The sequence below is a fragment of the Hemicordylus capensis genome, chromosome 1 (genome assembly GCF_027244095.1).
Source record: "Hemicordylus capensis ecotype Gifberg chromosome 1, rHemCap1.1.pri, whole genome shotgun sequence".
Lineage (NCBI taxonomy): Eukaryota > Metazoa > Chordata > Lepidosauria > Squamata > Cordylidae > Hemicordylus > Hemicordylus capensis.
Genome location: NC_069657.1, coordinates 281,485,030 through 281,512,937, shown reverse-complemented (window position 1 = coordinate 281,512,937; position 27,908 = coordinate 281,485,030). Strand labels below are relative to the sequence as shown.

General features: G+C 44.9%; 1 protein-coding gene across 3 annotated transcripts in view; it reads left to right on the top strand.

Annotated features, from left to right (window-relative positions):
- Nucleotides 1-7,624: 7,624 nt before the first annotated feature.
- The window catches only part of GRHL1 (grainyhead like transcription factor 1), an 82,646-nt gene continuing 62,362 nt past the window's right edge, over nucleotides 7,625-27,908 (top strand). For all 3 annotated transcript variants that reach the window (XR_008313772.1, XM_053285705.1, XM_053285704.1), the window contains exons 1-2: nucleotides 7,625-7,854; nucleotides 25,594-25,780. Coding sequence is in view for 2 of the 3 variants with exons in the window: in XM_053285705.1 (XP_053141680.1) it covers nucleotides 7,835-7,854; nucleotides 25,594-25,780 (207 nt within the window). In the remaining variant the exon portion in view is untranslated. The remainder of the gene's footprint in view (nucleotides 7,855-25,593; nucleotides 25,781-27,908) is intronic.

The following is a 27,908-nucleotide window of genomic DNA, read 5'->3' as shown; positions in this document are numbered from 1 at the left end:
CAGGCACAGCTCACCCATTGAAACCATTAACAAACTGCTTTTTACCATCTCCTTCAAAACAGAGGAATGTATTTGATGTGTCAGCTGATAAAAGCTGCTGCTGCTGCTGCGGAAGATTATGAAGCAAGACATTCTGTATATGTGAAGCTTATAACCCTGGCTAGTGTTTTGTAAAATGGAGAAAGTGACTGTAAAACTCTCTGCTTCAAGGGAAGCTCCTGCAAAGAAAGAATGCATAGGATTGCAGCCTTCTCATGCATGGAAGCAGACAGGGCCGCCACTAGCGTGAATTTACTCAGAACAAACCTGATGCCTGTGCTTGATGGCATCACATGTTTAGTGCATACTTTTCTTTAGTAGGTCTGATGTGCCTGATGACACACTCTACTTTTATATCTCCCTTCTAGTTCTCTGCCATGGGATGTGGTGATGGCCACTACCTTAGATGGCTTTAACAGGGGCTTAGGCAAATTCATGAAGGACAGATCTATCAATGGCCACTAGTCTGGTGGCTATAGGCCACCTCCAGCCTCAGAGGCAAGATGCCTTGAAATACCAGTTGCAGTGGAACAGCAGGAGAGAGAGAGAGAGAGAGAGAGCATGTCCTCAGCTCTTGCCTGTAGGCTCCCCAGAGGCATCTGCTGGTCCACCGTGTGAAACAGGATTCTGGACTAGATAAGGCTTGGGCCTGATCCAGCAGGGCTGTTCTTATGTTACCTTTTCCCCTAATATAAGAAATCCATGCTCCCTTCGACCTTGGGTTGTGTGCTGCTTGTGAACGCTCTTAAAACCTGGCATGAGTGATGGCTTGGGGTACTCTTGCTTTGGTCTGGGCATGGATATGCCAGCTGTGAAGGAGCATAGAAATATCTGGAGTTGTTATGGGGGCTTTCAGGGATTCCTTGATACAGGCCTGCTCAACTTGCCCCCCCCCCGGCTGTTTTTAGACTACGACTCCCATAATTCCAAGACACAGTGGCTAATTGCCTGGGATTATGGGAGTTGTAGGCCATCATCTGCAGGGGATTCCGGAGTTGAGCAGCCCTGCCTTAATAGGTCCATGATGACTCTTAGTTTGCATAGTGGGGGAACTCTCCCCATTTCAGAGTTCTACCCTGTGGAGCACAAGGCCTGGGCCCATTTGTCAGATTCTGTAGGTGGGTATGTGAGTTCTGTTGAAGGAAAGAGCAGGGGCTTGCTTCCCCGCCCCCCACACACATGTCAGCCACGTGCTTGGACCACAAGTTCCACAGGTACTTCCTGGGCACCTGAGGCTTGTAAGTGCTGGCTGCCATTCTTGAGATGTGGGAAATGGATATCTTGTAGTAGCAAGCATGAATGGTCCCCTTTCCTAAGCAGGGTCTGCCCTGGTTTGCATTTGAAGGGGAGACAACATGTGGACACTTGTGAGCACTGTAAGATATTCCCCTTAGGGGATGGGGCCGCTCTGGGTAGAGCATCTTCAGGCTTTCATGCAGAAGGTTCCAAGTTCCCTCCCTGGCTTCTCCAAGATAGGGCTGAGAGAGACTCCTGCCTGCAACCCTGGAGGTGCTGCTACCAGTCTGGGTAGACAATCCTGAGCTAGATGGACCAATGGTCTGACTCAGTATATGGCAGGTTCCTATGACCATCTTAATCCATGGCTCCCAGTTGGACTGCTGCTCCCTCCTGTACAGTCTTTTAACCACCACCACCACCACCACCGTATAGTTTTCCTGTTGTGAGCTGCCCTGAGCAGTATTGTACTGGAGGAGTGGGATATAAATATTTAAAACAACAATAATTAATAACCACAAGTCCCATTATCCCTATCCGTGTATATAAACCTCTCTGTCAGAGGCTTCTGTACTGGGGTTGGTGTGCTGTGTTAGTCTGCATGCTATCCGCTCTTGTAGCATGCAAGGTGCATGGCATGAAGCTATACCTCTTTGGCCGCATGTCGTACACACTCAGGCTGCACATCAGTGAGCCCTGGGGAGGGGAACTCTGGAGAAAGTCCAGTTTGCACAAGTATGGAGCACTTCGTGGGATCAATCGCCTGCTGAACATAGCTGGGAGAAGCCCTTTGCTCACCCTTCTCTCCTCAGAACCCTAACTAGTCCTCTGCCTCAGCAGGACTCCACGCCCTACTGGAATTCCACCACCCCCAACTAGGGGCACAAGGACACAGGGGTGCAAGAGGGGGGAAATACAATGACTGCAAATGTCGTCGTCCCCAACACACACAACCCCTTTGGTATTTCCCAGCTGTGCTTTGGCTATGGGTTGGAGACCTGCCTGCTCCTCTTCTTTTGCTTCTGACGTGGTCATTGCTAACTAGTCATGCAAAAGGTGAGCTTGGCCTTGGTTTTACCATGTCCCATGGCTGGGCTCAAAGCTCACTTAGGCTGGTTTCCATCCAGTGTCTCTGTGCAGTGAGTTTCCAGCACTTTCCTCTTGTGTGGGGGGAAAAATGGGAAGTTGGGGCTTCATTTGTGATTTATCCCATTTGCTTCCCTGTCAAAAGAGCCAGTGTGGTGTAGTGGTTAGAGTGTTGGATTAGGACCAGGGAGACCTGATTTCAAATTCCCATTCAGCCATGAAGTTCACTGGGTGACTTTGGGCCAGTCACATCTCTCTCAGCCTGACCTACCTCACAGGGTTGTTGTGAGAATAAACCATGTATGGGCTCTTTGGAGGAAGAGCTAGATAGAAATGTATGTACGTACATACATACATGTAGAGAGAACTGGGGCTTTGGAATGCACTTCCTGTCAAAATGAGAGCTTCTCCATCTCTGGCTGCCTCTTTAAAAACAAAACAAACACCAGAAGATATCCTTGTTTTCTGAGGCTCTTAGTTCAAACAAAATTAAATGTTTATCACTTTTATTGTGGCGTTTTTATTTTTGCTGTATTTTTTAAACAACGTGTGCCATCTATCTAGGAACATAGGAAGCTGCCATATACTGAATCAGACCTAAGGTCTATCTCGCTTCTCCAAGGTTGCAGGCAGGAATCTCTCTCAGCCCTATCTTGAAGAAGCCAGGGAGGGGACTTGGAATCTTCTGCTCTTCCCAGAGTGGCCCCATCCCCTGAGGGGAATATCTTACAGTGCTCACACTTCTAGTCTCCCATTCATATGCAACCAGGGCGGACCCTGCTTAGCTAAGGGGACAAATCATGCTTGCTGCCACAAGACCAGCTCTCCTCTCCTCAGATAGGAGATCTATCTATCAGTTTACAAATACGACTGATGTTTTTCTGGAGATTTGTGTTGCACCTTCCAGGGAGGATTTGAAGCCTTGGGGCAGCTTGTGTGTTGGTTCTATATACCTTCCCTCGCCAGCTGGCTATTAGTGGTGTGTGTCTGGCAGGGTTGTGTCTAGCCTGAGCAAGGCCCCGGGCAAAATTAAAGTGTTCTCACACATGCTGAATCAGTGTTGTTCTGGCTCTGCAGCAACTACAAGAATTTCTGTTGCTGAGCAGTAGTGGGTGGCTGCCCCCTTCGCTCTGCTGTGTGGTATAAGATGATTCAAAGCCCCCTTCACCACAGAGGGTCTCCTGATTCTCTGTTTCCACTGCTGTCTGTGCCACAAAAGCTCATGCAATTAGAAGGTGCTGTGGTATTTTTGTGTCAGGTGAGTTGTGTGTGATTTTTGTTTGTGGTGGGGTGTGCTGATGCCATGGGGAGGTTGACTTCTTCCAGACCTGGCCCATGTGGGGGCATCATTGGCATGCCCCCACCCCCATGCTGGTGCATGATGGCGGTGTTCCCATGGACACTGGATGAGTGACTGGTGGAGTGATGCCGCTTCCCCACTTCCCGCCACTCTTATTTACTCCTATCTTATGCTAGAGTGATATGGAATCCCATCTCTGTTAATCTGATAGTAGTATTTACTTACTTGGGAGTAATCCCCAATGAATACAGTGGAACTTACTTTTGAGTAAACATGCATAAGACTGAGTTGTACAATGTGCTGGACTGGAAAGCAGAGCAAGTTTTTCTTTTGAGCCTTTCTAAGTTACTCCTCCTAGTAATTTTGTTTTCAACCGCATTGTAAGCAACTACCATATATTTTAGTTACATCAATATGCATATATCAATTCTAAGAAGGTTTTTGACATGGTGCCTCATGACGAGTTGGAGAAATGAGGATTAGTTGGAATTGTATCATAAGGTGGATACACAACTGGTGAAAAAACTGTGCTGGAAAAGCAGCAATTAATGGATTGAGGCCAAGCTGGTGATGAAAGTGCAGCCAGTCATGTTCCACAGGGGGTCACTCTGTCCTGAGCCCTTGCAGTTCAACATCTTCTTGAAATAATTGGAATGGAAGAGCAGAGAATGTTCAAAGCTGGAAAAGGATGGTCAGTACTGAGCATAAAACAAAAGGTTGCTTTGCTCAGGACTAGGCATTCCACAGCTATCACTTCCATATTGGGAAAAATGTATATGCAGTAACGTATAATTAATACACACTTGTGTATTTTACCCTGTGTACACATTGTGAGGAATCCTGACTGGCTCATTTTAGGAAACTGACATGTGCATTGGCTGAAGTCTTTGCTAGATGAGGATATCCCACAGTGTGGCCTTTCTACCTGCAGAGTGCAAAGTCTAAGTAGTAAGAGCATAAGAACAGCCCTGCTCGATCAGGCCCAAGGCCTATCCAGTCCAGTATACTGCTTTGCACAATGGCCCACCCAAAGGCAAGAGGTAAGGGCATGCCCTCTCTCCTGCTGTTGCCCCTTGCAACTGGTATTGAGAGGCATCTTACCTCTAAAGCTGGAGGTGGCCTATAGCCACCAGACTAGTAGCCATTGATAGACTTGTCCTCCATGACTTTGTCTAAGCCCCTTTTAAAGCTATCCAAGCTAGTGTCCATCACCACATCCTGTGGCAGAGAATTCCATTGGTTAATATTGCGCTATCTGAAAAAGTATTTCCTTTTGTCGGTCCTGAATATCTCGACCTTCTGTTTCATGGGATGACCGCTGGTTCTAGTGTTGTGAGAGAGGGAGGAAAATTTCTGTCTGTCCACTCTCTATACTCCATGCATAATTTTATACACCTCTATAATGTCTCCCTGTAGTCACCTATTTACCAAACTAAAAAGCTCCCAATGCTCTAGCCTTGCCTCATAAGGAAGGTACTCCAGGCCCCTGATCATCTTGGTTGCCCTCTTCTGCATCTTTTCCAGTTCTACAATGGCCTCTTTAAGATATGATGGCCAGAACTGAACACAGTACTCCAAATGTGGCCACACCATAGATTTGTATAAGGGCAATATAGGAAGATACTGAAGGGCATCATCTCATACTGCAAGGGAGATGGTACTGGTAAACCTCTACTGTATTCTACCAAAGACAACCACAGGGCTCTGTGGTCACCAGGAGTTGACACCGACTCAACAGCACAGTTTACCTTCAATATAATACTAGTATTTTATTTTTCAATCCTGTTTCTAATTATCCCTGGCATGGAATTTGCCTTTTCCCACTGCTGCTGCACATTGAGTCGACACTTTGAATGAGCTGTCCATCATGACCCCAAGATCTCTCTCCTGGTAAGTCACCAGCAGCTCAGATCTGTTAGCATATATGTGAAGTTGGTGTCTTTTGCCACAATATGCACCACTTAACACTTGCTTACATTGAACCACATTTGCCATTTTGTCACCCACTCCCCCAGTTTGGAGAGATCTTTTTGGAGCACCTCACAATCTGTTTTGGATTTACCCTAAATAGTTTAATGTCATCTGCAAATTCGACCATTTATTTGCTTACCACTATTTCTAGATCATTTATGAACAAGTTAGAGCACTGGTCCCAGTACAGATCCCTAGGGGACCCCACTTTTTACTTCCTTCCATTGTGAAAACTGTCCATTTTTTCCTACCCTCTGTTTCCTGTCCTTCAACCAGTTACCAACCTGTCCACTTACCCCATGATTGCTAAGTTTATTTAAGAGCCTTTGGTGAGGAACTTTGTCAAAAGCTTTTTGGAAATCCAAGTATACTATGTCAAACTGATCACCTTTGTCCACCTGCCTGCTGACACTCTCAAAGAACTCCAAAAAGTTAGTGAGGCAAGACTTGCCCTTGCAGAAGCCAAGGCCAGCCCTTCTATATTTTTCTCCTTCTATATGTTCTTCTTCAGCGAGGCCTGATCTTCTATATGTTTAACAAAAGTATGCTTCCCATCAATTTGCCTGGCACAGAAGTTAATCTAACCAACCTGTAATTTCCCAGTCTCTCCCCCACCCATCCCTTTTTGGAAACTGGAGTTACATTCGCTGCTTTTCAATCCTCTGGTACAGAGCCTAGTAGTAATAGTGGTCGTTGTCATCACTAATCCTAGAAGATCATATAATATCATAGGAGCTTTGGGAAATCAAACATGTAATCAATTTTATTAATTTTCCAGCAAAACACACACCTTTATATTTTGCATAAAATCTACTTTTGTGCAGAATTGGAAGAATGAATGAGATAAACTGTGGAACTGAAACTCAAAAGAACATGGAGTAACCAAAATAAAATCTCTGATTATATCTTTGTGAGGTGGTGTCTACTATGATATGGCTAATATTGGTTCACCATTCATGATCAAGCCTACTCTAACCTTCCCAGTTGTACAATGTGCAGATAGACTAGGCGTAGGAAACTCACTTCAAATCCCCACTCAGCCATTATACACAGCAGTAGCCTTGGGGAAGTTCCTTACCTAATCCACTATACCAGGGGCTTTGGGGATATTATGGTATAAGTGCTTGGTATAGTAAGCTTCACTATGAACGGGCTCCCTTTTTGAGATCATGCCCTGAGGTCCTGCCCTGAGGCCTCCTGCCCTCAGAAGCTAGGCAGATGGTATCTACAGAGTCTTTTCAGTAGCAGCGCCCTTGTTGTGGAATACACAGAGATACTTGTGTGTTTAAGATCAATTAAGACACTTGTATTAACCTGGGCATTTTCCCATCCAATTTTATTGTTGGCATATTTGACTTGATGACTTTTAAAAATGTGTTTTTGAGAAGATTGAGACATGTTTGATGGATGTGAATAGCCTTGAAGGCTTCTCAAGTGGAAGGGCAGGATATACATCTTTTAAATAAATAAGAGATGCTAATGAGAAATGCTAGTAGTAAGGAAACCAACGACATGACTGTGTAAAACTAAAGCAGGCGTTGTTGTTTAAACCCCTTAAACCTGTACTATTGATTGAGAAGGCTGAAGCTAGATTCCCGTCGTCGCTTTCAACTGTCCTTCAGCCAGAGCTGAATTTTAAGGCAAGGCAAGGCATGGCAGGCAGGCAGGGTGCCACAGGGCATATAAAGAGGGGCTGCTGAGGGAGATAAACTCTTGGGCCGCACTGTGCAGAGGCAATCGGATAACTTTCCAGAGAGGCTCCCCACACGGGCAATTCTGGGACTCTCCCACGCGCTTTACCAGCCCTCCTCCACGCTGCGTGACAGCGAGCTCACCGACACCTATGGTTCCATTTGGAACGCGGCAACACCAGCTGGCGCCGCCCCTTGCACAGTCTCCTCCAATCAGGCGTGCTGCCAGGGCGTAGGTCGGACGGGCTGCCGTCCCTCCCAGCACCAGCCTGTAGCTGTCAGCCAATCGGAAGGCGGGCGCAGTGCCGAGTCCACCTGCGACTCCCGGGAGCCGACCGAGCGAGCGAGAAAAGCCGACAAAACCCGTTTGTGCGGCGGGCTGCGCGCTCTCTCGCTCGCTCTTCCTCCTGCTCGTCTTTTTTCTCCCTCATCCCCTCCCCAGTTGCCCGGGCCGCAACCAGTTCCCGTCCCAACCAGACAGGCCAGTTCTGCCACCCACTGACTGCCAGACATGACACAAGAGTACGACAAGTAAGTGATCGAGCTGGGCAGACGGGAAGGTGAGGGAGAGAGGGGGTGAGTCCGGGCAGGTCCGGCCGGTGCTTCTGCTCCTCCCCCGCCCCCTCCCCATCCAGTGGGACCTCATCCTCTGCCTTGCAATGCCTGCTGAGATGGTCGCTATTGCTAATGGGGATGATCGGGCGGGGCGGGGGGCTCTCACGGTCTGAGGCGTGTGGGTTTGGGATACTACTACCAGCAATGCCAAGTGCCCAGCGGGGAAGAATTGCGAGCATCCAAGGTGGCTGGGTTATTCCCCCCGCCCCCGCCCGCGCCCAGTTTTGGCCCTGATGGGGGTGCAGTTTCGGGGAGCGGCTGAGCAGAGGAGGAGAAGGGACGCTTCAAGCCTCTTTCTGCCTCTATGCCTTATTCTAAACACAAATCTGCCGATGGAGTAATTGGATTAAATGAAGCAGGAGTCGCCGTCTTCCTCCTCGTTGCATTCGGCCACCAAGGCGGACTGGAGTCCTCGCTCCACTTTAAGCCTACTTCATCGAATAAGAGATAGGGATCCATTCTTTTTTTAGCCGTTGCAAATGGGCGAAGCGTAGCTGAAGGGGGTTAAATGGGCGCGCGACCGACCCGCGTTAAGGGAGTTGGGGTGTGCGCTTCTTGGAAGCGACGAGGCTTGACCTGATCCCCGACACCGGACGCTAAAGGGACTGCGATCCTTGCTGCGTCGCAAGCCGGGGTTCGTTCGTTCGTGGGCTCTCTGCTTTGTGGCACCTGCTGCGCCTCCTGCGGCGTCTGCCCTGCAATGTTAGTGACTTCGTGTCTCGGTTACTTATGCTTGACTTGGACATGCCCGAACTTCGCTGCACCCTCGCCCCCAATATTTCTAGTCCGCTGGTTTACAAAGGGGAGGTGGTCTCTCTCCGCCGCCCCCCCCCCCCCCCGCCCCCTGTACCGGATACGGAACGTGTTTGTATATCTGTTTCTCCAGGAAGAGACTGAGGTGGGCTAAAGAAAGGGGCCCTTAAAGTTTCTTGTATGCTTAGTGAGAGTGAGATCGAGGGCAGTTTTCTCTTCGCGGGTGGGGATGGAGGGAGGCGTTCTTGGCTGGGTCTGGCTCATTCAAACGTGCATCCCAATGTTGTGCAGGTTTCCTCTGAAGCAAGTGCTACTGAGTTCCGAGGGTCTCACTCCCACATAAACGTGCAAAAGACTGAGTCCGAGTGTGCACCTGTGTATTATCTGATGATGTGATTCTTGGGGGGGGGGGATGACTGATCCAAAGCACCCTCGCTCTTCCTTGGATTAGATTGTCCATCGGAATGTGTACAAGGTCCGCCAACGGTGGGTGTGTGGGGCGACTTGGAAGGTTTTGAAACCTCTGAACTGCGCGTATGGATGCGTAAACGTGCCGGGTCTGGCTTGGTAAAGAGAGCCTCCTGGTGATGAGCTGGGCTTGGGAATGTGACACTGCGGCAGGCGTTGCTGGACACCCTCGTCTCCTCCTCTGTCTCTTTGAATGCTGAGTATGACAAATAATCCCTAATGGGAGGAGCTGCAAGTCGCACCAAAAAAAGAAAGAAAGAAAGAAAGAAAGGAGAGAAGGTTCCTCCAGATCCTCCTCATGCCCAGGGCTCTAGTTCTGATTGCTTTTCTCTGATGCAGGCAGGAACCTAATGAAGAGCCGCGTGTGCTTCTCTCCACCTCCTTTTGAAGACAGCAGGACAAGGGCTGGGCCATTAGAGCTGCCTGAACTGGGGCATTACCTGAGTCACACACCTCAGCTCTTTTGTTGTTGTTGAACAGCTTGAGCACTGGTGCTCTACTTGTAATGAGATTTAGCTCTCTCTGTGTGTGCCATTATTAGACCCTGATGTGCAGATCTAGTTGCTGGACATCCAAAGGCCCCTTCTTAATGTTCTGTTGGCGAAGAAACTGATGGATTTTTGTGACGCTCATCATTCTCCAGGGAAAGTAGACTTGTCCAGGTAATCTGGGGTGGGTGTGTATGTGTGTAGTGACAGGTCAGAGCTAGCAATTTCTTTCTTCTAAATTTCAGTTGTTTTGCCTGGGGCAGGATTCCTGCCTTCAAGTGGATTGTCTGATCTGCTATTGCCAGTCACATTGGGGTGCTTCTAGAAGTTGTAAAAATTGACTTTTGGTGTGGTGGGCACAAGGCTAATGTGCAACCTCCTTAAGGGGTCTTGGGAGTCTTAAGGGATCTTTGGGATCTTAAGTTCAAGCATCTAACTCATCACTTTTCAGAACTGTGAGTTAGCATGTTCCAGTTGAGAAGTAATCTGCTAGAGAAGCAGAAGTGCATCAGACATATCCGACACTGTATGAGTTCAAAACCTATTAAATCTTGATAATGGTCATGACTGGAATGTTGAAGAGTGCTTCTTCTCTTAACATCACTGTTGTGCTTAGAATGCTGTCATCTTCTGACTTCTGCATTCAAAATCTAATCTGATGCTTCATTTAACTTAATGCCATGGAAGAGACTTGAGGGCAGAAATGCTGATCAGTCAACTGCTGAATACCTCTGGGCTCTGGCATGTTGTCATCTTCCTGCTTGGCAGCTTTGCTAGCTGCCAGTGTAACCTGCAAACAGAGTAACAGAGTTCATATTTTACTTCCACTTGAAAGCTGGGGAGTAGCCACTTGTGGATACATCTCTTTATAGTACTTGGGTGTTTCAGTGTAAATCTCACAGTGGTAACTGCAGACTTTACTCTTGGAGCTGTAATGTGGTTTCCACCCAAGATTTTTCTTTTTGTACATTGACTTTTTTGGACAGAACATGAGGTGACCCATGTTATCTATTTTATCCAAAGCTGTTGGATTAAGACTAGATAGATTTATGTATGCGAGGGATGGGGATTCTCTTTGTACCTGTGTATCCTTTATTGGGAGTAAATCCCATTGAATCCAGTGGTACTTACAATCAAAACATGTTAGAATTGTACTGTAAAAATGACTCTTGCTACAGAAAAGCACTGCAGAACGATGTGGCTGGGGCTACAATCCAATGCACACTTATTTGGGAGTAAATCCTGCTGAACACACTGGTCCTTCTGATTACATCATATATTTCTTCGCTCCTAAGCATACTTTATCAGAAGTAAGGCCTACCTAAATCACTTGGACTTCCAAGTCATGGATTTGGGTGTGGCACCTAAGGTGTGAGTATTCTTCCTTGGAAAAAGACTCATAGCTTTCCGCAGAACTTCCTTTCAAGTGAATTTGTGGTGGATTGGAATGCTGGAGACACATTACAAATGACAGTGCTGGATTTTGTCAGCTAGCTAAATAAAACAAGTCTTTGGGTATTGCCATATTTACCTTTTTGAAGCAATAATTGTACTTTCCCTGATGAATATTCTGGCCTCTGTTTCATCTGCATACCAAAACATCCCCCTCCCAACTTGTTCCAGTTCTTCCCTTCCTGAACTTACCCTGAGAAACATCGTCCCATTCTTTGGTATAATGAACAGAAGAGTGTGTGAATTGTGTGTACAAGCGCTCTCTCTTTCTGGGCATAGGTTTGTCCTGCGTGTCAACTGTTTTTGTTGGAAGAGGAAAGTAGTAGTTTGAATTTTGGGAATCTGTGTGGTTTCCTACTTTCCTTAGTACAATAGTATAAATTTCCCAGTGATTATTACATTAGATGAAGCTACTAGTGGGAGGATGGCCAAGCCCTAAAATCATTTTGAGGAAACCTGCAATCCAGAAGATTCAGCTAGATGGACAGCTGCATTTTCCGGGTTCCCCTTTACTCTCCACCCCAACTACTGACTTTGTTTTGGTTTTTAAACAAATTTATTAGATACCTGTATTTCAGAACATAATGCAGGTTAGTAAAAGAAATATTTGCAGCATTGTTTAGTCCCACAATGTGACAGATTGCCAAGATGCTCTCTAAGCTATTAGACATTTTGTTAAATTAGTTAGGATTGTTACCAATGCTCAGTAATTGCCTGCTTTGGTATCCAAATCGAGAACAGGTTTAATCTCTTATCTCCCTAGAGTGGATTCTCTTCAAAGCCTAGACTGTTTGTTGAGTTCTGTATTCCCTTGAGAAATGGAGGAGGACATCATGTATTGGGGGGTGATAGTGATAGATATGTAATAAAGGTTTTGGAGCTCTTAATTAGCAAAATCTATAAATGCCTCTTGAAAAAAGATGTTCTACTTCATTACTTTAGCTTCGTCCTCTAAATCTCCCCACAGCATGTTAATTTATGAAAGACACCAAATTAATCTACTTAATGTGAGATACCTGTAAATAAAAAGTACCTGCCACTAGGGTAGTTGAGAGCCACCTAATGGTGCAGCAGGGAAGTAACTTGCCTAGGGAGCAAGAGGTTGTTGGTTCAAATCCCCGCCGGTATGTTTCCCAGACTATGGGAAACACCTATATCGAGCAGCAGCGATATAGGAAGATGCTGAAAGGCATCATCTCATACTGTGCGGGAGATGGCAATGGTAAACCCCTCCTCTATTCTACTAAAGAAAACCACAGGGCTCTGTGGGCGCCAAGAGCTGCCACTGACTCGATGGCACAACTTTACTTTTACCAGGGACTTGAGCCATTAAAATTTTGATTTGGTTCAGATTCATCAGTATTCTCTTAACTTGCTGGTTCACACACTAACTTTAAAAAGTGTTTTGGTAACTGGTTCATTCACTTTGAATGATTTAATGCAGAATACTATTAAATAAACTCTTTTTTTGCAATACAACTATAAAATGACTGCAGTAAGTATTAGGGGGAAAGACTTTTTACAAAATATATACAACAGGATCAAAATCAGGAACATAAAACATGATTAATACAATTGAAAGTGAAGGATTTGCTTTTTGGATCATATTTTTGAACTGATTACCAACTTTTGTGTATGGGTTTGGTTCCGATCTAGTTTAAGGCAACCAAGAGGTTTCTAGATTTGGATTCAGTTGTGACTCAGTCCACAAGTTTGGGGGGGTGGGGGCTAGAAAATCTGCACAAGTTCTAGGGTTTGAGTCAACTCGCTGCATTCTGCTAACCTGTACTAGTCGAGGAAGTATGACTATAGGTTTCCTAAAGCAAATCATTGTTTAACTAATTGGTTGTTGTCATCCCTAAAACAAGTACTGCTTAGCAAGGTGAGCACTGGCAAATTCTACTATGGGATCAAAAGTACATGGAAAAGACTAGCCCTCTTTGCTACATGAGACTACCGCTGTGTTATAACACAGAATATCCTAGCAGTTCACAGAGCACTTACTGCCGAAATGTTCTCCTATTTTCTTTTTTCTTTTCTTTTCTTTCTTTCTTTCTTTCTTTCTTTTTTTTGCAAATTATTCAAGCAGAAAACGAACCAGTAGTTATGAAGTAATTACACACACAATAGAAGACTTATTTCCAGATCTGGCTAAATACCATTTAGTATTGTGTGCACTGTTAGCTATGCCAATAGACCCTTCAGAAGCTAAAACTTGACACAAGGCAGCTGTCAGAAAAATACACATTTCGCTGTCTTTTTCAGAAAATACGGACTTGTTTTTCTAAAAGAACCTGCGGCTCTGTAAAGGGATTGAGTTACTGCCAAACCCTGTGCTTTGTTGATAGCACTAAAGATAATTCTTTCTACACTCCTTTTAAACCCAGCTAGGTTACCTTTAAGGCATTTGTGCATTTTATTTGGGTGTTGCAATGAGAAAGGAGACTTACAAAAATATGCGTTTGGAGTCTGCCAAGCATATTGCTGACTGTTCAGCTGCAGATTGAGATGTTGGTAGCTCTCTGTGGCCCCTTCTCCCCCCCCCCGCTCCCTGGTTTCTGTTCCTTGGTTTGTTCCTTCTTCTGCTATGAGGGGTATCTTATGGCCACTTCACACATAGTACATGAGCCAGCTGGTCTGGTTGGCACCATTTGGGGGAATGAATACTCATGATTTTTGATAGGATCGACACCCCTAGAGATGCAAAACAGGTGACAGCATTACAATACTATTACTACTACTAAAACAAATATTTACATACCACTTTTCAACAGAAGTTCCCAAAGTGGTTTACACAGAGAAAGTATATGAATGAATGATTAAATACAATCAGATTTCATTATATGATGTTTTTAGCCTACTTTCCAATAGGCTTATGAGATCACCAGGCATTCCGTGTGTATGTCCCCCCCTCATCAGCTTCACAACGCCTGGACCAATATGAACCAAATCGGGTGCAGCTGTGGGGACGCATATGGACACCTCAATGGTATGGTGTGCGATGAAGTCATCCACCCTGATCCAAGATGGCGGACACGTAAACAATTGAGGTGCAAGTGGGCTAACTTGTGAACCTTGATTTGAACCATATTTAGTCCATTTGTAGAGACCCTGAAAGGAAAGTAGGGTGATTAGTTCTTACTAGAACGACTTCTTGTTCTGATCATTGGGCAGCAGACAAATTTGCAGTGGTGTTTTAAAAGCTATAACATTTTATTGATGTTGTCAGAGGAATGGAAATGAAAACTGGCAGGAATGTTTTCCAAAGATGATTCCATGGAGAGAGTGCAATTATTTATTCACTGTTAGCCTAACCCTGGCCCTTTTTCCCTGCAAAAAAATGACTGCAATTTTACCCTAATCATGTGAAAATGGGGATAAATAAAGGGTGATCACAGAGAAAGCTGTAAGTGCAACAATTCTATCACCCATTTTCCATCTCTAGGGGAGTAGACATTGTCCAAAATCACTATGAACATTTGTCCCCTGATATGGTACCAATGTCTAAAATGTGTGGACCTGGCTCATGGGCTAACAAGATGAATTTTCTACCCAGATTTTGCTTCCAAGTAATAAATGGTATGTGCTCTGTGTGTGTACATGATGAATACACATGGTTACATGGTGGGAAATGGAGCACAGTAGATGTGCTCCAGTATCAGGGTTTCCTGTTGTTTCTTATGTATGTCAAGATAGACAGGCATGTGTTTGTTACAATATGATGGGTTACATACAGGGCTACAAGCAGTTTCTCATGTAAGAAGATATATGCGTAGGAACGCTTTGTTTTTTGATCATTATGTGTGATTTACAGCCTAGCTTAAACTCAGTTTGATTCTTGGGGACACAATGGTAGCTCTACCCACCTTTTCTGCAAATAGCATACACATGGAAATGTGAAGGTCCAGTTGTACAACTTAGATGTGTGAAGCGTGAATTTGACAGATGGAGTGTTGGGGGTCTTGTGTATCATACTGGTGCCCAGGTCCCAGGCTGCCAGTATGATATAAAGGGTGGGGGGCAATGAAGGCAGCTGCCCTTGACCAATGTAACCAGGGGTGGGGCAGTAATAGGAAGCTGCCATATACTGAGTCAGACCATTGGTCTATCTAGCTCAGTATTGTCTTCACAGACTGGCAGTGGCTTCTCCAAGGTTGCAGGCAGGAATCTCTCTCAGCCCTATCTTGGAGAAGTCAGGGAGGGAACTTGAAACCATCTGCTCTTCCCAGAGTGGCTCCAACCCCTGAGGGGAATATCTTACAGTGCTCACATGTTAAGTCTCCCATTCATATGCAGCCAAAGTGGACCCTGCTTAGCTATAAGGGGACAAGTCATGCTTGCTACCACAAGGCCAGCTCTCCTCTCCTATCACACCAGCCCTGACCAACAGGTACTTTCCAAATGAGAAGAGAAGGAAGAGCTTCAAATGAACTTGCCTCTCTGAGTCTGAAGAAGTTCCTGCCGGGATGCTTATCTGAGAGCTGGGATTGACTGCTCGTGCTTTGATTGTTCACTTCATGGAAAAGCTGGATTTATTGCTGTGTAATGTGTGAAACAGCCCGATGGCAGTATTTTAAATGGCTGCAGTTAATTGCTTATTTACACATAATTTGATGCCTTTCCCAATAATTGTAGCTTCTAATGTGCAGCCTGTCCTGGAGCTGCTTGAGCACATTTTCTGTGCCAGTAATGTACTTTGACTGTTCTGTCTATCTAATTTGATAGACTGGTGCCTGTCAAAACATTACTGATCCTGTTGTATGTAGCTGCTGTTGGATGGAATTGTTGTAATGGCTGGAATGATTAGATCATTCCACACTGCCTTGGCCAAATTAATCCTAAGGATGCTGTAAAGCAGCAGCTGGCATCTCTTGGCTTGCAGGTCTCTCGGCTTCTTGTACTACTATGCCAGGGCTTCTCAAACTTGTCCAAATACCATTGTGGCTGTGGATGATGGTAGCTGTAGTTCAGTAACATCTGGAGACCAAGGCTGAGAACTCCTACAGTAGGCAGCAGTAATGGCTTTACAATTATAGAAGGAAGATCAAAGTTAATAGTTGCCCACATGGAGGCGAAGGCTCATCTTTTGTGTTGCTAAGGAAGGGTTCCAAGTGGAACTGGGTGTATAGTCACAGGTCTCATAAGTTGTGGGAATGCATGGTGACTGTATGGGTCAAGCTGCTAGCTATCGGACTACAGATCTGAAAACCTACCCTACACCTCTAGAAATGCCAAATTAGCAGGAGAAGATATAGCTGTTGCCCCTCCCCTGCCTGCTGTAGCAAGTAGGACTCTTGTTTTACCACATAGTAGGCAAGGGAGGAGACTCAGCAGGTGAGTAGAGGAATGGGGTGCAAGGCACATTGGCTTTATCTTCTCCTGCTGCCTCGGAAAGTTTTAAAAATATAGGCAGAATTTCTGTGTTGGGGTCTGGACGTTGGTTCCAAATGCAAACCTGTTGCGTCTGAATGTCTGGAGGAGGAGAGACTGTGGATAGCAGCCTGTATAAAACAACTATTTGTTTCAGTACCAGATTTTGACACCTTTTGGTTCGGGCAGGTTGGGGCCTTTTGCTGTGGTGTTTGGTTTGTTCAAGGAAGCTGACCTGAGTGACAATAATGAGTGAGGGGGGATGCCCGTTTTTGTCATCTAGGTTGTTATATATTTACATATTTCTATCCTGCCTCGTGCTCACAGACTCTTGCTGTGGCTAAAACCATCATGAAACAAATGAAGAACTGACATTTTAAAAAATGGTCTTTAAAATCTTGTATTGTGTTAAATTTTTATTGCTTTAATATTTTAGGATGTTTTAGGATGTAAACCACAGATACATGAGCTGAGTTGGTATATAAATGTATAAAATAATTTTTTAAAAATGAAAAAAGTGGGGGGGAGAACTGGGTTTAACCCCCTGCCGCAATCCACAAACAGGACAGGATCAGGCAGGGGAGTCAGGGTGGGCACTTAACAAACTGAACTGAGTAGGGAATTGTAAAGGCCAGGTGCCATAACCGAGAGAGCCCTGTTTTGTGTCACCAGAAGGTGAGGTGCACACATTGACACCTGATGTGTGATGATAGTCCTCCTTGCCATTATGCTGGCATGCTACCTGTGCCAAGCTATACAAGAGTGAATTTGCCATGGGATAGTTTGGTCAACTGTCTATTGACCAACTGTTTGGTCAACTGGTTATTGTGCTGTTTGTTTATTTACTGGCTTTGTATACCATTTTATTTTCAAAGGCTCAAAATGGCTTCTGAGCATCATTAGCCTTGTCCATACTTTGGTCAAATTCACACATAACATGGAACTGCAGTTGAAGGGGCCAGTAGTTCTGCGAGCTATGTGTGAATGTGGGTAATTGGAGGTAGGCGCAGTGATGACACCGAGGGTTCAGATTTGGAACTCCAGTCTGAACTCTTGGATTGTAGTGAGTTTCACTGCTACAACCTGAGGTTGTACACAACCTGCAGTACATCCAAATGCGAAACTTCAGGCTGTGTCCCCTGGAACAGGAGTTGAGGGAGGGAGCTCCTCCCTCAACTCCAGCATGATTGGCTGTGTGGGCTGTCCTTCAGTCAAGAAGGAAGCCCGCACCACCAGCTCCCACTCCTTGCTGAACTCTCACTGACTGCAGAGAGGATGCCATTATGTTCAACGCAGGTTTAGCGGTATACTTCCTGTCTGTGCCCTGCATTCAATGGGCCTGTGCCCAGGTTCACTTTTAAAATGAATGTTTTTATTCACATAAAAACATATACAGACACCTGTACACACACATGACGGAATGCCATACTAGGGCTAATGTGAAGCACTAATTCTAAGTATCTGTTAAGTAGATTCTGTGTCCCTTAGTCAGAGCAAGGCCAATACCATAGTTTTGTGGGGCCTTGGACAGCAGAATGTCATTGATCGCCTTTGGTACTGTCCTTTCCTCCTCTAACCTCATCCCTTTTGGCCTCTCCCCTTTTAAACTTAAGTATTCTCCAGTGTCTCTTATAACTTATATTACAGTATATATGTTTTATATAGAATATATATAGTCTTATATAGACAATGCAAAAATAACTGCTTTAAAAATGGAGCCTTGCAGTTGCTTTGCTTGCAGTTAGGGTCATAGTTTGGTGGTAGAGTTTCTGTTCAGGATGCAGAAGGTCCCAGGTTAAATCCTGGCGTATCTAGGTAGGGCTGAGAAAGTTTTCTGCCTGAAGCCCTCAATAGCCGCTGGATTCGACAGTATTAAACTAGGTGGGCCAATGGTCTGACTGGGTATAAGGCAGCTTCTTATTTTTCTCCTTATGCAGTTGGTATCCAGTCTAGCGAAAACAGAACACCTTCCATACAAGGAAAGGCTAATGCTTGTTGGGGCTTTTTATTTGGTAAAAAAGCCAACTAAGGGAGTGGAGGGGACATTTTTATAGCAGTTTATAAACTATGTGTGGTGTGGGGAGAGCACACAGAGAGATGCCCGCACCCCCTGCACTTCCTAATACTAGAACTCTGTGAAACTGACTGGCAGTCAATTCAGACTGGACACAAGAAAGTACTTCTTAATACTGCACAATGCATACTTTCTGGAATTCACTGTCACAACGTGTGGTGGTAGCGAGTCACTTGTATGGTTTTAAAGGGAGACTGGACAAAGTCATGGAGTATGGATCTATCAGTAGCTTAATCATGGTAGCTATGTGGGATTCTCAATGTCCAGAAGCAGGCTACCTGTCAGGAAAAAAAGTTATGAGAGGGAAACTGGAAGAAAGGGAAAAGAATATTGACATGCTGGGCTGGTACTGTTTAGGATTCGTACAGACCATGGGTCTATCTAGCTCAGTATTGTTTTCACAGACTGGCAGCAGCTTCTTCAAAGTTGCAGGCAGGAATCTCTCTCAACCCGACCTTGGAGATGCCAGGGAGGGAACTTGGAACCTTCTGCTCTTCCCAGAGAGGCTCCACCCCCCCGGGGAATATCTTACAGTGCTTGCATTTCTAGTCTCCCATTCATATGCAACCAGGGCAGACCCTGCTTAGCTATGGGGACAAGTCATGCTTGCTACCACCAGACCAGCTCTCCTCTCCCTGTACTCTGTGTGTGTGTGTGCACGTGTATGTGTGTGCGTGCAGTTGCTTACCATCTACTCAACTTGTACGTTTGAACACTTGTACTGGAGACAAAGGTACTGTCAGTTGTACAAAATGCATTGTCAATCTCCAGTGCTTGCTTGTTGCAAGGAAACCGACCCTGTAGAAGGTAGTATCTGGAACTTTTTTCCACTTAGGGAAGTGGAGGGAACACCACAACATGAATTTCAGTGTTTTTACTACTTACAATTTCTGCTTTACTGTTTGCATTCCTGACAGTTGGGGCCTAATCTTTGAGAGATGGTAAATAAACTAGCTGTTTAATGGATGAATTACTTTTAATGGTTCTTTTGCAGGAGAAGTATTTGGGGGGAAATAGTTTTATTATGTGTAGATCAGTTGCAAACAATTACTATTTTAATGCTTTAAATACTGTTATGGGGGCATGAATTAACTACATCTTAATGTTTGCATACATAATGATAGTCCATTTTCATTAAGCACTGTTTCATAAGAGATATTAACTGGTTCCTTCTTAATAGCAATATGACGGCATCATTCAGTCATGTAACTTCATTCAAATTACAGTTGTAAGGGTGGTTTTGATTCATTTTTACTTACTAGCCCATATTCAGTACTTGATAGATAGATAGACAGGTTTATTTCGGTCATTGACCAGCAATGATATTCAGTACTAGCAATGCACACTATACTAAAGTGCTAGGGAAAGCACTAGACAGGGGAGCCCCTCTTGTGCTTTACGTTTACTATCTAGACCTGGGCTGCTCAGCTTCAGCCCTCCTGTAGATGTTGGCCTACAACACCCATAATCTCTGGCTATTGGCCACTGTGGCTGGGGATTATGGGAGTTGAGGTCCAAAAACAGCTGGGGAGCCTAAGTTGAGCAAGCCTGATCTAGAGAAATAAGTAAATAAATGATGAAGCTAAATTGTAGATTGACTTGGTCAGCCTGAGACGGGCTAGCTGTTGTTGAAGTGTAACTCGCTTCATTCCTAGCTGCAACAAATCATGGCTGGGAGTGATGGGAGTTGAGTTGTAGCCCACTAGCAGCTGGGGAGTCTCAGGTTGGCCACCCCTGTGTAGGTCGGGGTTTGACAATTCCCAGGTGCCAGCTTGCCATGGCTCCTGGAAACGTAAGCGTGGCATCTAAGCTAGGTGATGGACGGAATCAGGAGGACGAGTGAGCAAGCAAGGTGAGCACAGGTTGCTCTTTCTGTCTTCTGGTTGCATTGGTCTGTCACCAGTCCAAGCCAGGCAGATGTGACCAGGCAAGCAAGCAAGCTGGTGAGTCCCTCTTTCCATGGTGCAGAGGGCATTGCTGTGGGGGGTGAGTGTCAAGTCTGTTTCCTCCACACACAATGGAGGAAAGGATTATTTGTCTCCAGAATTTTTGGACTGGATCCTAGAGCCAAAGAAAACTTGCCCAGCCCTGTAGATCACGCTTCAGGATGGTTATGCAGGTTTCTTGCGTCCCTGTTGTGATTGTTAGGGGTAATTACATATATAGCAGAGTATTTCAGGAGCTAACTCACTCCCATTACAGCAGAAGTCAACAGTCTCGGGGGCAACAGCTTGTAAATGATAAGCATGGAAATCCATGTAAGGTTAAACTAATCTACTTTATTCAGAAGTCCATGATGATAGGAAAGACATATATCTAACCACTGGCTAAATGTTGGTCAGAGACAGACCTATAGAAGCACTGTGCTCAGAAAGAAAGCTAGAAGCATTCTGAGAAGAAGATGACGACAACGGCACTACTCCCAGGAAGTTCTTGAGTATACTATCCATAGAGGGGTTATAGAGGCCTGGGGGTATTGGGAGTGGAGAGAAGGTCTCCTTCTCTTTCTACTCCCAATGCCCCTAGTGGTCATTAGGGTCAAACAAAAACAAGATTTCTCCCCATTCCCTCACCCTTTCATCATGGTATGAGGAAATGGGGCCCATATTATAAATCTGAACAGGGCACAGAGAAAAGATGCTTGGACACAGGATGTGTGGTGCATAGACACTTGTTATCTGGAGATGTGCTGTCCTGCGAGGCCTTTGCTGAGAAGTTCCATGTTGTGTCTTAAAATTCATTATTCTGTCCTGAAAAGAGTTTGTTGAAAGTTAGAACATGAGGGTGGCTTGTAGTGGTCCCTCTAATTTTCCCCATTGGGAAAATTAGAGGGACCACTGTGAGCAGAAGGAGTTTTGTTCTGGGCAGCAGTATCAAGGCAGTGTCTGCTCTTGTGCATTCAGAGTAGGGCCTGCGCAGTTGAGATAGCTCATTACAAGCCCGTGATGTCACAGCTTGTGATGAGCTCTCTCGACTGTGTAGGCATGCTGGAGCGCCTTGCGGTTAGCAAGAGCTGCTGGGCTGAGGTGGTGGTGGTGGGGAGGAGGCCTGCTTGGCTCATCACCCGGCTGCATGGCGCAAATGGTGGGCTGAAATTCTGAGAAAAATAAATGGAGGTTTTGGTGTGGCGGGGCAGCAGTTGGGCGGGCGTGGGGTGGCTTGCAGGAGGTCCCCCATGCCATTTGGAAGCCCCCCAGACCTTGGGACCCCAGTCTGTCACCTCCAAAGTTTGAGGTTAAGAGCACCTCTGGTCTAATCACTGTCTCGTATAATAAGGCAGGAAAAATCTCTTCCCTCTCTGAGGCATTCCTTGCCACTGTACACAGACTAGTCAGGCTCATAATTAGCCTTCATTGGCTATGAGGAGAGAGAACAAGCATGCAAGTGGGGCACTGTACTTCTCAGAGTGCCTTGTCAACTTCCTCAGGCAACAATTACAAAAACTCAGCCTAGCATTTGAGCCGAGGATACCTGCAAGTGCAGGCCCCATATTTAATGTGGCATCCAGGCTGAAATGAATGTGAGCTCTTTTATCAGCCCTACTCCTGTGACAGTCCTTGGTGGTTTTGACATGTCTCACTGGATTGGCTACCAGCAGAGTGTTAGATTTGTTTGGGACTTGCCTGTTGGCTGACACTCCTGTTCGTCTTTGGATGTTGTGTGTGTTTTGGGGGCAATCAAGATATCCATGCTTTGTAATCCACCCACAGAATTCCCAAGGCCCACAGGCAAGTCTCTGCTCATGAATGACAAGTTACAAAGTGCAACTGCATGCACTTTCATAGGTAGCAGCATTCTTCACAGGATGTATAAAGTGAACTGAGAATGTGGAAAGTGTGTATAGGGTGCAGATCAAACTCTCTGTTTCTTAAGAGTTTGTTTTTTGCTTCAAAGACTGATGGTATCTTGTGTTTGTGTGTATCTTCCCCGCTCTCTTAGTTTAAGCAAAACTCAAATTCTGTCTTAAATACTAACTAAGCTTTGTGTATGCTGGAGGAATAATTGTGTTCCAACTGGTTTAAAGTCAGCTCAGGCAGTCTTGGTTCACATGCGGGGGTTTTCCGGGTCCGGGGCAAAGTGAATGCAAAACGTTTTTAACAATTAGCTCTGGCCTAAAAATGTTCTGCCTTTTTTGACAGTCTGAGGTGGCCCTCATGTTGGATTGGAGCTGGTCCGACCACTTCTAGGCCTAAACACGTCTTTTAAAATGTCCTTTTGGATGCGGTTGTTGGTGGACATAAACCTAATCACGTTGATGTTCATGTGATGTAATGTGCATGTACTCACTACGGAACACAACTGTCCTTGGAGAGCTCATGCCCTCATTGTGTTTATTCACTAGTGAGTCATAATGAACAGCTTCCCTTGAAACTGGTGTTTTTACACTACTGTTATAGAGGTTTTCTGGACTTCATAAAGTTCGTCATTTTGATATTACTTTCGTGTTTTGTGCAGAGAATAAAGGGATTGTCTAATGCACCTAGCACAGAAATCTCACTGTCTAGGGATACTGAACCACAACTTATGGTAGTTGGGGAGGATGGCAGTTGTTGCTCAGCAAAATCTGGAGTATTACCAGTTGAGAACCCTGTTTTAGCCCACAAAGATGGCAAGAAAACATTGCTATCCAATCTCTGTCATTTAGGATCAGAGTTTATAGGTTTTAAAAGGTTGCTTTAAAACATTTCTCTTTTCTCTTAGGTTCTTCAAAAAACCCAGAACTAGGACTTCATTGGAAGCCTTCTCCCCCTGCCCCACACACGGTCTATCAATTTTAGCAAACAACAATTGACCTTATTTGGGGGGCAATAATTGGGAGGAGGCCTGGTTTGGTGATAAAGCACATGGCCTATGTGTATATGGTCCACAGTAGAACCCCTCATCTGCCTGTTATCTCTGGGAGCCAGTCAGAGAGCAGACGTTGCTGGGTTATAGACCAATGGTCTGACTTGACACAAGGCAGTTCATGTATCCAGGCGAGTGCTGACACTCTTTAAGCACACAAGTGAGCTCTAAGCATAAAACATGGAAGAACATCAAGACAAAAGCCTAATTAAACTTTAGTTTGTCAAAAGCTAGCCCAGACTGGGAGCTTCATGTTCAGGCTTTTCCTACGAAAACCAGAATGTAAACTAAAACACTACAAATACATTCCGGAAGCTCAGTCAGCCCCTGCTAACTGAGCAAAGAGACACCTGTTAAAGTGGTGATTCTCTTACATTTAGCACGGGGATAGCAACTGGCCCTATCCAACCCCAGCACAGCACCCCTCCAATGGCTGTCACTAGTGTTTACCTTATGTTTATTTTTAGATTGTGAGCCCTTTGGGGTCAGGGGACCATCTTATTTATGTGGGGTTTTTTTTGCTATGTGAACTTCTTGGAGAACTTTGGTTGAAGAGTGGTATATAAATAGCAGCAGTAGTAGTAGGTTAGAAGTTCCATGGTTCAAGAGCACCCAGTAAGAGCCACTCTTGTGCCTTGTTGCATAATTATGTGCTCAGGGTGGTGTTCTTACTTAGGGTCAAGCACCTATGACATGAAACACATCACGTCTGTCTTACTTGCGTATTACTTGCCTGTCTTACTTGCACCCCTTCTTTAAAAGAAATGAGCTATAATGGGGGTGGGGTGACTTGGATTAGATTTGTGGTGGAGGGTGTAACCTTCTCCCCAGACAGTTCTGCTGACACAAATGCCCCCTACAGCTCCTGTAGATTAAGGAGATTAACTTTGTTACTTGTTTAAAAGTGGGGTGGACAAGAAACTAGAGATGTGCAGAATGTTCTGAGTATGGATCATTCCACCTCAAAACAGGCCATTTTGAGTGTTCCAAACTTGGAACAGAACACCCTTCAAATGAAGGGCCTGTTCCAAGTGCTAAACGACTCGTTTTGAGTTGGAACGTTCCAAACATTCCCAGTGCCATTTTGGAATCCAAAATGGCGCTTCAAATGTTCCGAGTTGGAACAGGGTCATTCTGTTTGAATAACTATCTTGACTGGTTGTTCTGACGGAACATTCTGGGGATTTAGCTTTCTGTTCCAAGCTCAAAATGGAACGCTAAATCAATTTCGTGCACATCCTAGGAAAAATTGAAATACAGCTTGTTTAATGTTATGTGTAGTTTGACTGCATAAAGCAAATGCAGACTAAGTCATTTGTGAACAGAAGACATTCTGCATACGCAAGGCAGGGGCAATTTCTGCCAATCCCCCTCATCTTTCTGCAGACTTGAACATTTTGGATTGGGGGACCCCCAGGAACATACTTTTGGGGAGCAGAGGGATGAGTAAAAACCACCCCTTCCATTGTTTGAATGGAATACTTTCCATTTGCAGAAGTTTTAGTCTGAATGCTGTACATGGATTGTGATTGGGCATGAGGGTGAAGGTTATAGGTTTGGTACATGAGCCTTGCTAAATGTTTTTTATAGGCCCAAACCAGTACCTTGAGTTAGAGTGCTAGATGAAAGCTGAAAGAATGACATTTTTTGCGGGTTTCTCTTCCTGCTTCACCCCGACTGCTTCCAAGGTATCCCACAGGCTTTGTAATGTGTCAGTAAGGATCTCTGATGTGTTTTTCTTAATGGGTGTATTACTTCAGAAAGAATTCAAAGATATTGTTGCTTCCTATTCTGAGTTCAGTTCAGAAACCGTGATTTGTTTTCTTCATATGTGAACTGACTGATTCAGCAGAACAAAATGTATGTGGTGTTAGCATGATATTTAAAATTTTAAAACATGTTTAAAATATCAAGGGTGAGAGTTAAAGGGCTGCACATGGCATCCTCTTGTGTATGGGGGCCCTTCTGGGCCCTGCTTTCCATCTCAGCTTCTCGTGTGTCTTAGAAAGTTACTTCTGTGACCCAAGAGACTCTCCGGAGCATCTTCTAGCATACTGTGTGGGGCTGCAACGGGGCGGGGGGGGGGGCTGGAACTGGCACATTCCCAGTGTGTGGTCGAAGTGGATGTCTTTTGATCCCAGCCAACATGTGCTTTGCAGACCTTTTATAATAGTGTGTTTTGTTTGTCTGAATCTCTCTCTCAAGCAAAAGGCCAGTCCTGGTTCTTCAGAATGAAGCCCTCTACTCCCAGCGGCGGCCGTATACCAGTGAGGATGAAGCTTGGAAATCCTTCCTTGAAAACCCTCTCACAGCAGCTACCAAAGCCATGATGAGCATCAATGGGGATGAAGACAGCGCTGCTGCCTTGGGATTGCTGTACGACTACTACAAGGTAGGCTCCTCGACTCTGGGAGCTAAACAGGCCCAAGTGTGTTTTGATGCACCTGCATTCTTTAAAGGGAGGAAAAGGCCAAAGCTTTTTGGTCTTTGCGGAAGAAAGTGATACAGCTGCTTTTGTAGTGGTTATAAATAGTGTAATGAGAACTTCTGGTTACATGACTTAAAGTGAAAACAAAATTGTATCAGATAATCGTTTTTCAAGTTATGACTAAACAACCTGTTCTGGGATCTCTTGCAACAGGCAATTCTGTGCTTGTATTTGCTGGCATGTTGTTGGATTCTGTGTTCAATACCATAATGTGAAATCCTCTGTGTGTGTGAGAGAGAACCAAAATAAGTGCACACCTAAATCTGAGACAGAGGTGTGCCCCAAAGTCTCTAGAAATATTTCCATTGATTTCTGAAGAACCCAAAGGGCTTCAGATGAACTTTTGTGCCGCATTATTTTTACATGCTGATTCCAGTTTGTCATTTGATAACTGAGAAGTGCTGTTGTCATTTACCTCTGATTACTGCCTACATCAGGCAGCCTTCTAATAATGTGTGTCAAATTTTGAGATAATCATTAATAGGAGACTGGCTGGTCACTAACATTAAAGTTGCTTAAATCACAGTAGATTTCCTGGGAATGGATCACTTGGGAGCTGAGCACCTAACTTATGAAGATGAATTCCTTAGAGCTCACCACATTCTTGGTATAGCTCTAGAAGGTTTTCTTTTGGGTTGCATATAATAGGCTGGTGCTTAGGCTTTTGAATATTAGCACCCCCCCCCTTTTTGGGGGGGAGAAATTGCAGTGGAAGTATAAAATAAAACAGAACACTCAGTTGATATGTAGCATTCTCTGCTACCAGATGTAGTGGTCACCGGGATTATTATTTTTTAATTTTTTTTTTAAGACTAGGTAAATAGGCTTGAGACTATGGAAGGGGCCTCATGTGAAGGGAAAAACTCAATGTTTACCTACTTCACTTCATCTATTTGGGATTTCCCCTAAGTCAGGGGAGAGAGTCTCCATGGAATCATCCTTGGTTTTGTACTAGTGCTTTGAACTAATAAGTTGTGGTTGTTGTTAAGTTATTAGTAATAACATGGAATTGCAATGGTTATAAATGCACTCTGACCCTGCCTCCCCAATGGCCTGTGAAATGTGCCTGTCTTGTGAGAGTATGCCCTTGTAGCGGATTAAAGCCTTTGTCTATGAGCAAGTTAATGTGAGGGAAAGAAATGCTGAATCATCCCTGCTGAGATTCCTGGCTAGGCTTCTCCTAAAACTATTCTGTATTATTAGTAGGTTCAAATGCTTCCACCACCACCCCTCTTACAGACTGAGCTTGAACCTCCCTGTGCTTGGGGTGGAATCCCAGGGAAAACTCTCTTTATTTTATTGTTGGATAAGTACAGAAATCTTTCACGTGCAAGCTAGAGATGAATCAGCAGGGGGCGGCTCAAAGGCGGGGTGTGTGTGTGTGTGCTCTTATCCCTCCCGTCACATTTCCCCCATTGGTGCTGCGCTTTAAAAGGATCCAGTGGGGTGGCAGCATACCTTCCTGCCGCCCCATTGCCTCATCGGACCAGAAGTACCTGGCACATGTTTGCGCCGGAGGAATCCCCCCCCCACAACTTTTCCTGAGTTAAAAACCAACTCGGAGAGGCTTGTCAAAAGAAAAGAACTAAAAAAACACCCCAGTTTCATTCAAATACTACAGACTACTTCCATCTGAGGATTTCTCAGCTTTTAGATACAGTTAAGAATACTTAGTCGGATTACAAAAATAGGTTGTCTTAATGCCTGCTTAAATTTTTAAGGAGGCTTTTGCAATGCCCTAGGTATATTGAGCGTAGGCTAGTGTTTCTTAATTCAATTACATTGCAAGTAAACTATAATATAACAGTATCCAGAATATGCAGAGCACACACACCAAAGAAATATAACATCCCTAATGCAAAGTCTGACTAAAGAAACTTTCCCTTGGACTAAACTTCCCTTTTCCTTGAACTCATCAAACCCCTGATGAGACTTCAAGCTTCCTATCTTCCCAGGCTTTACAGTTTTCTCTTGCAGCCAATCTCCATGGCCACATGTCCTCCTGTGCACTTCCAGCCTAGCTTCTCTTAAC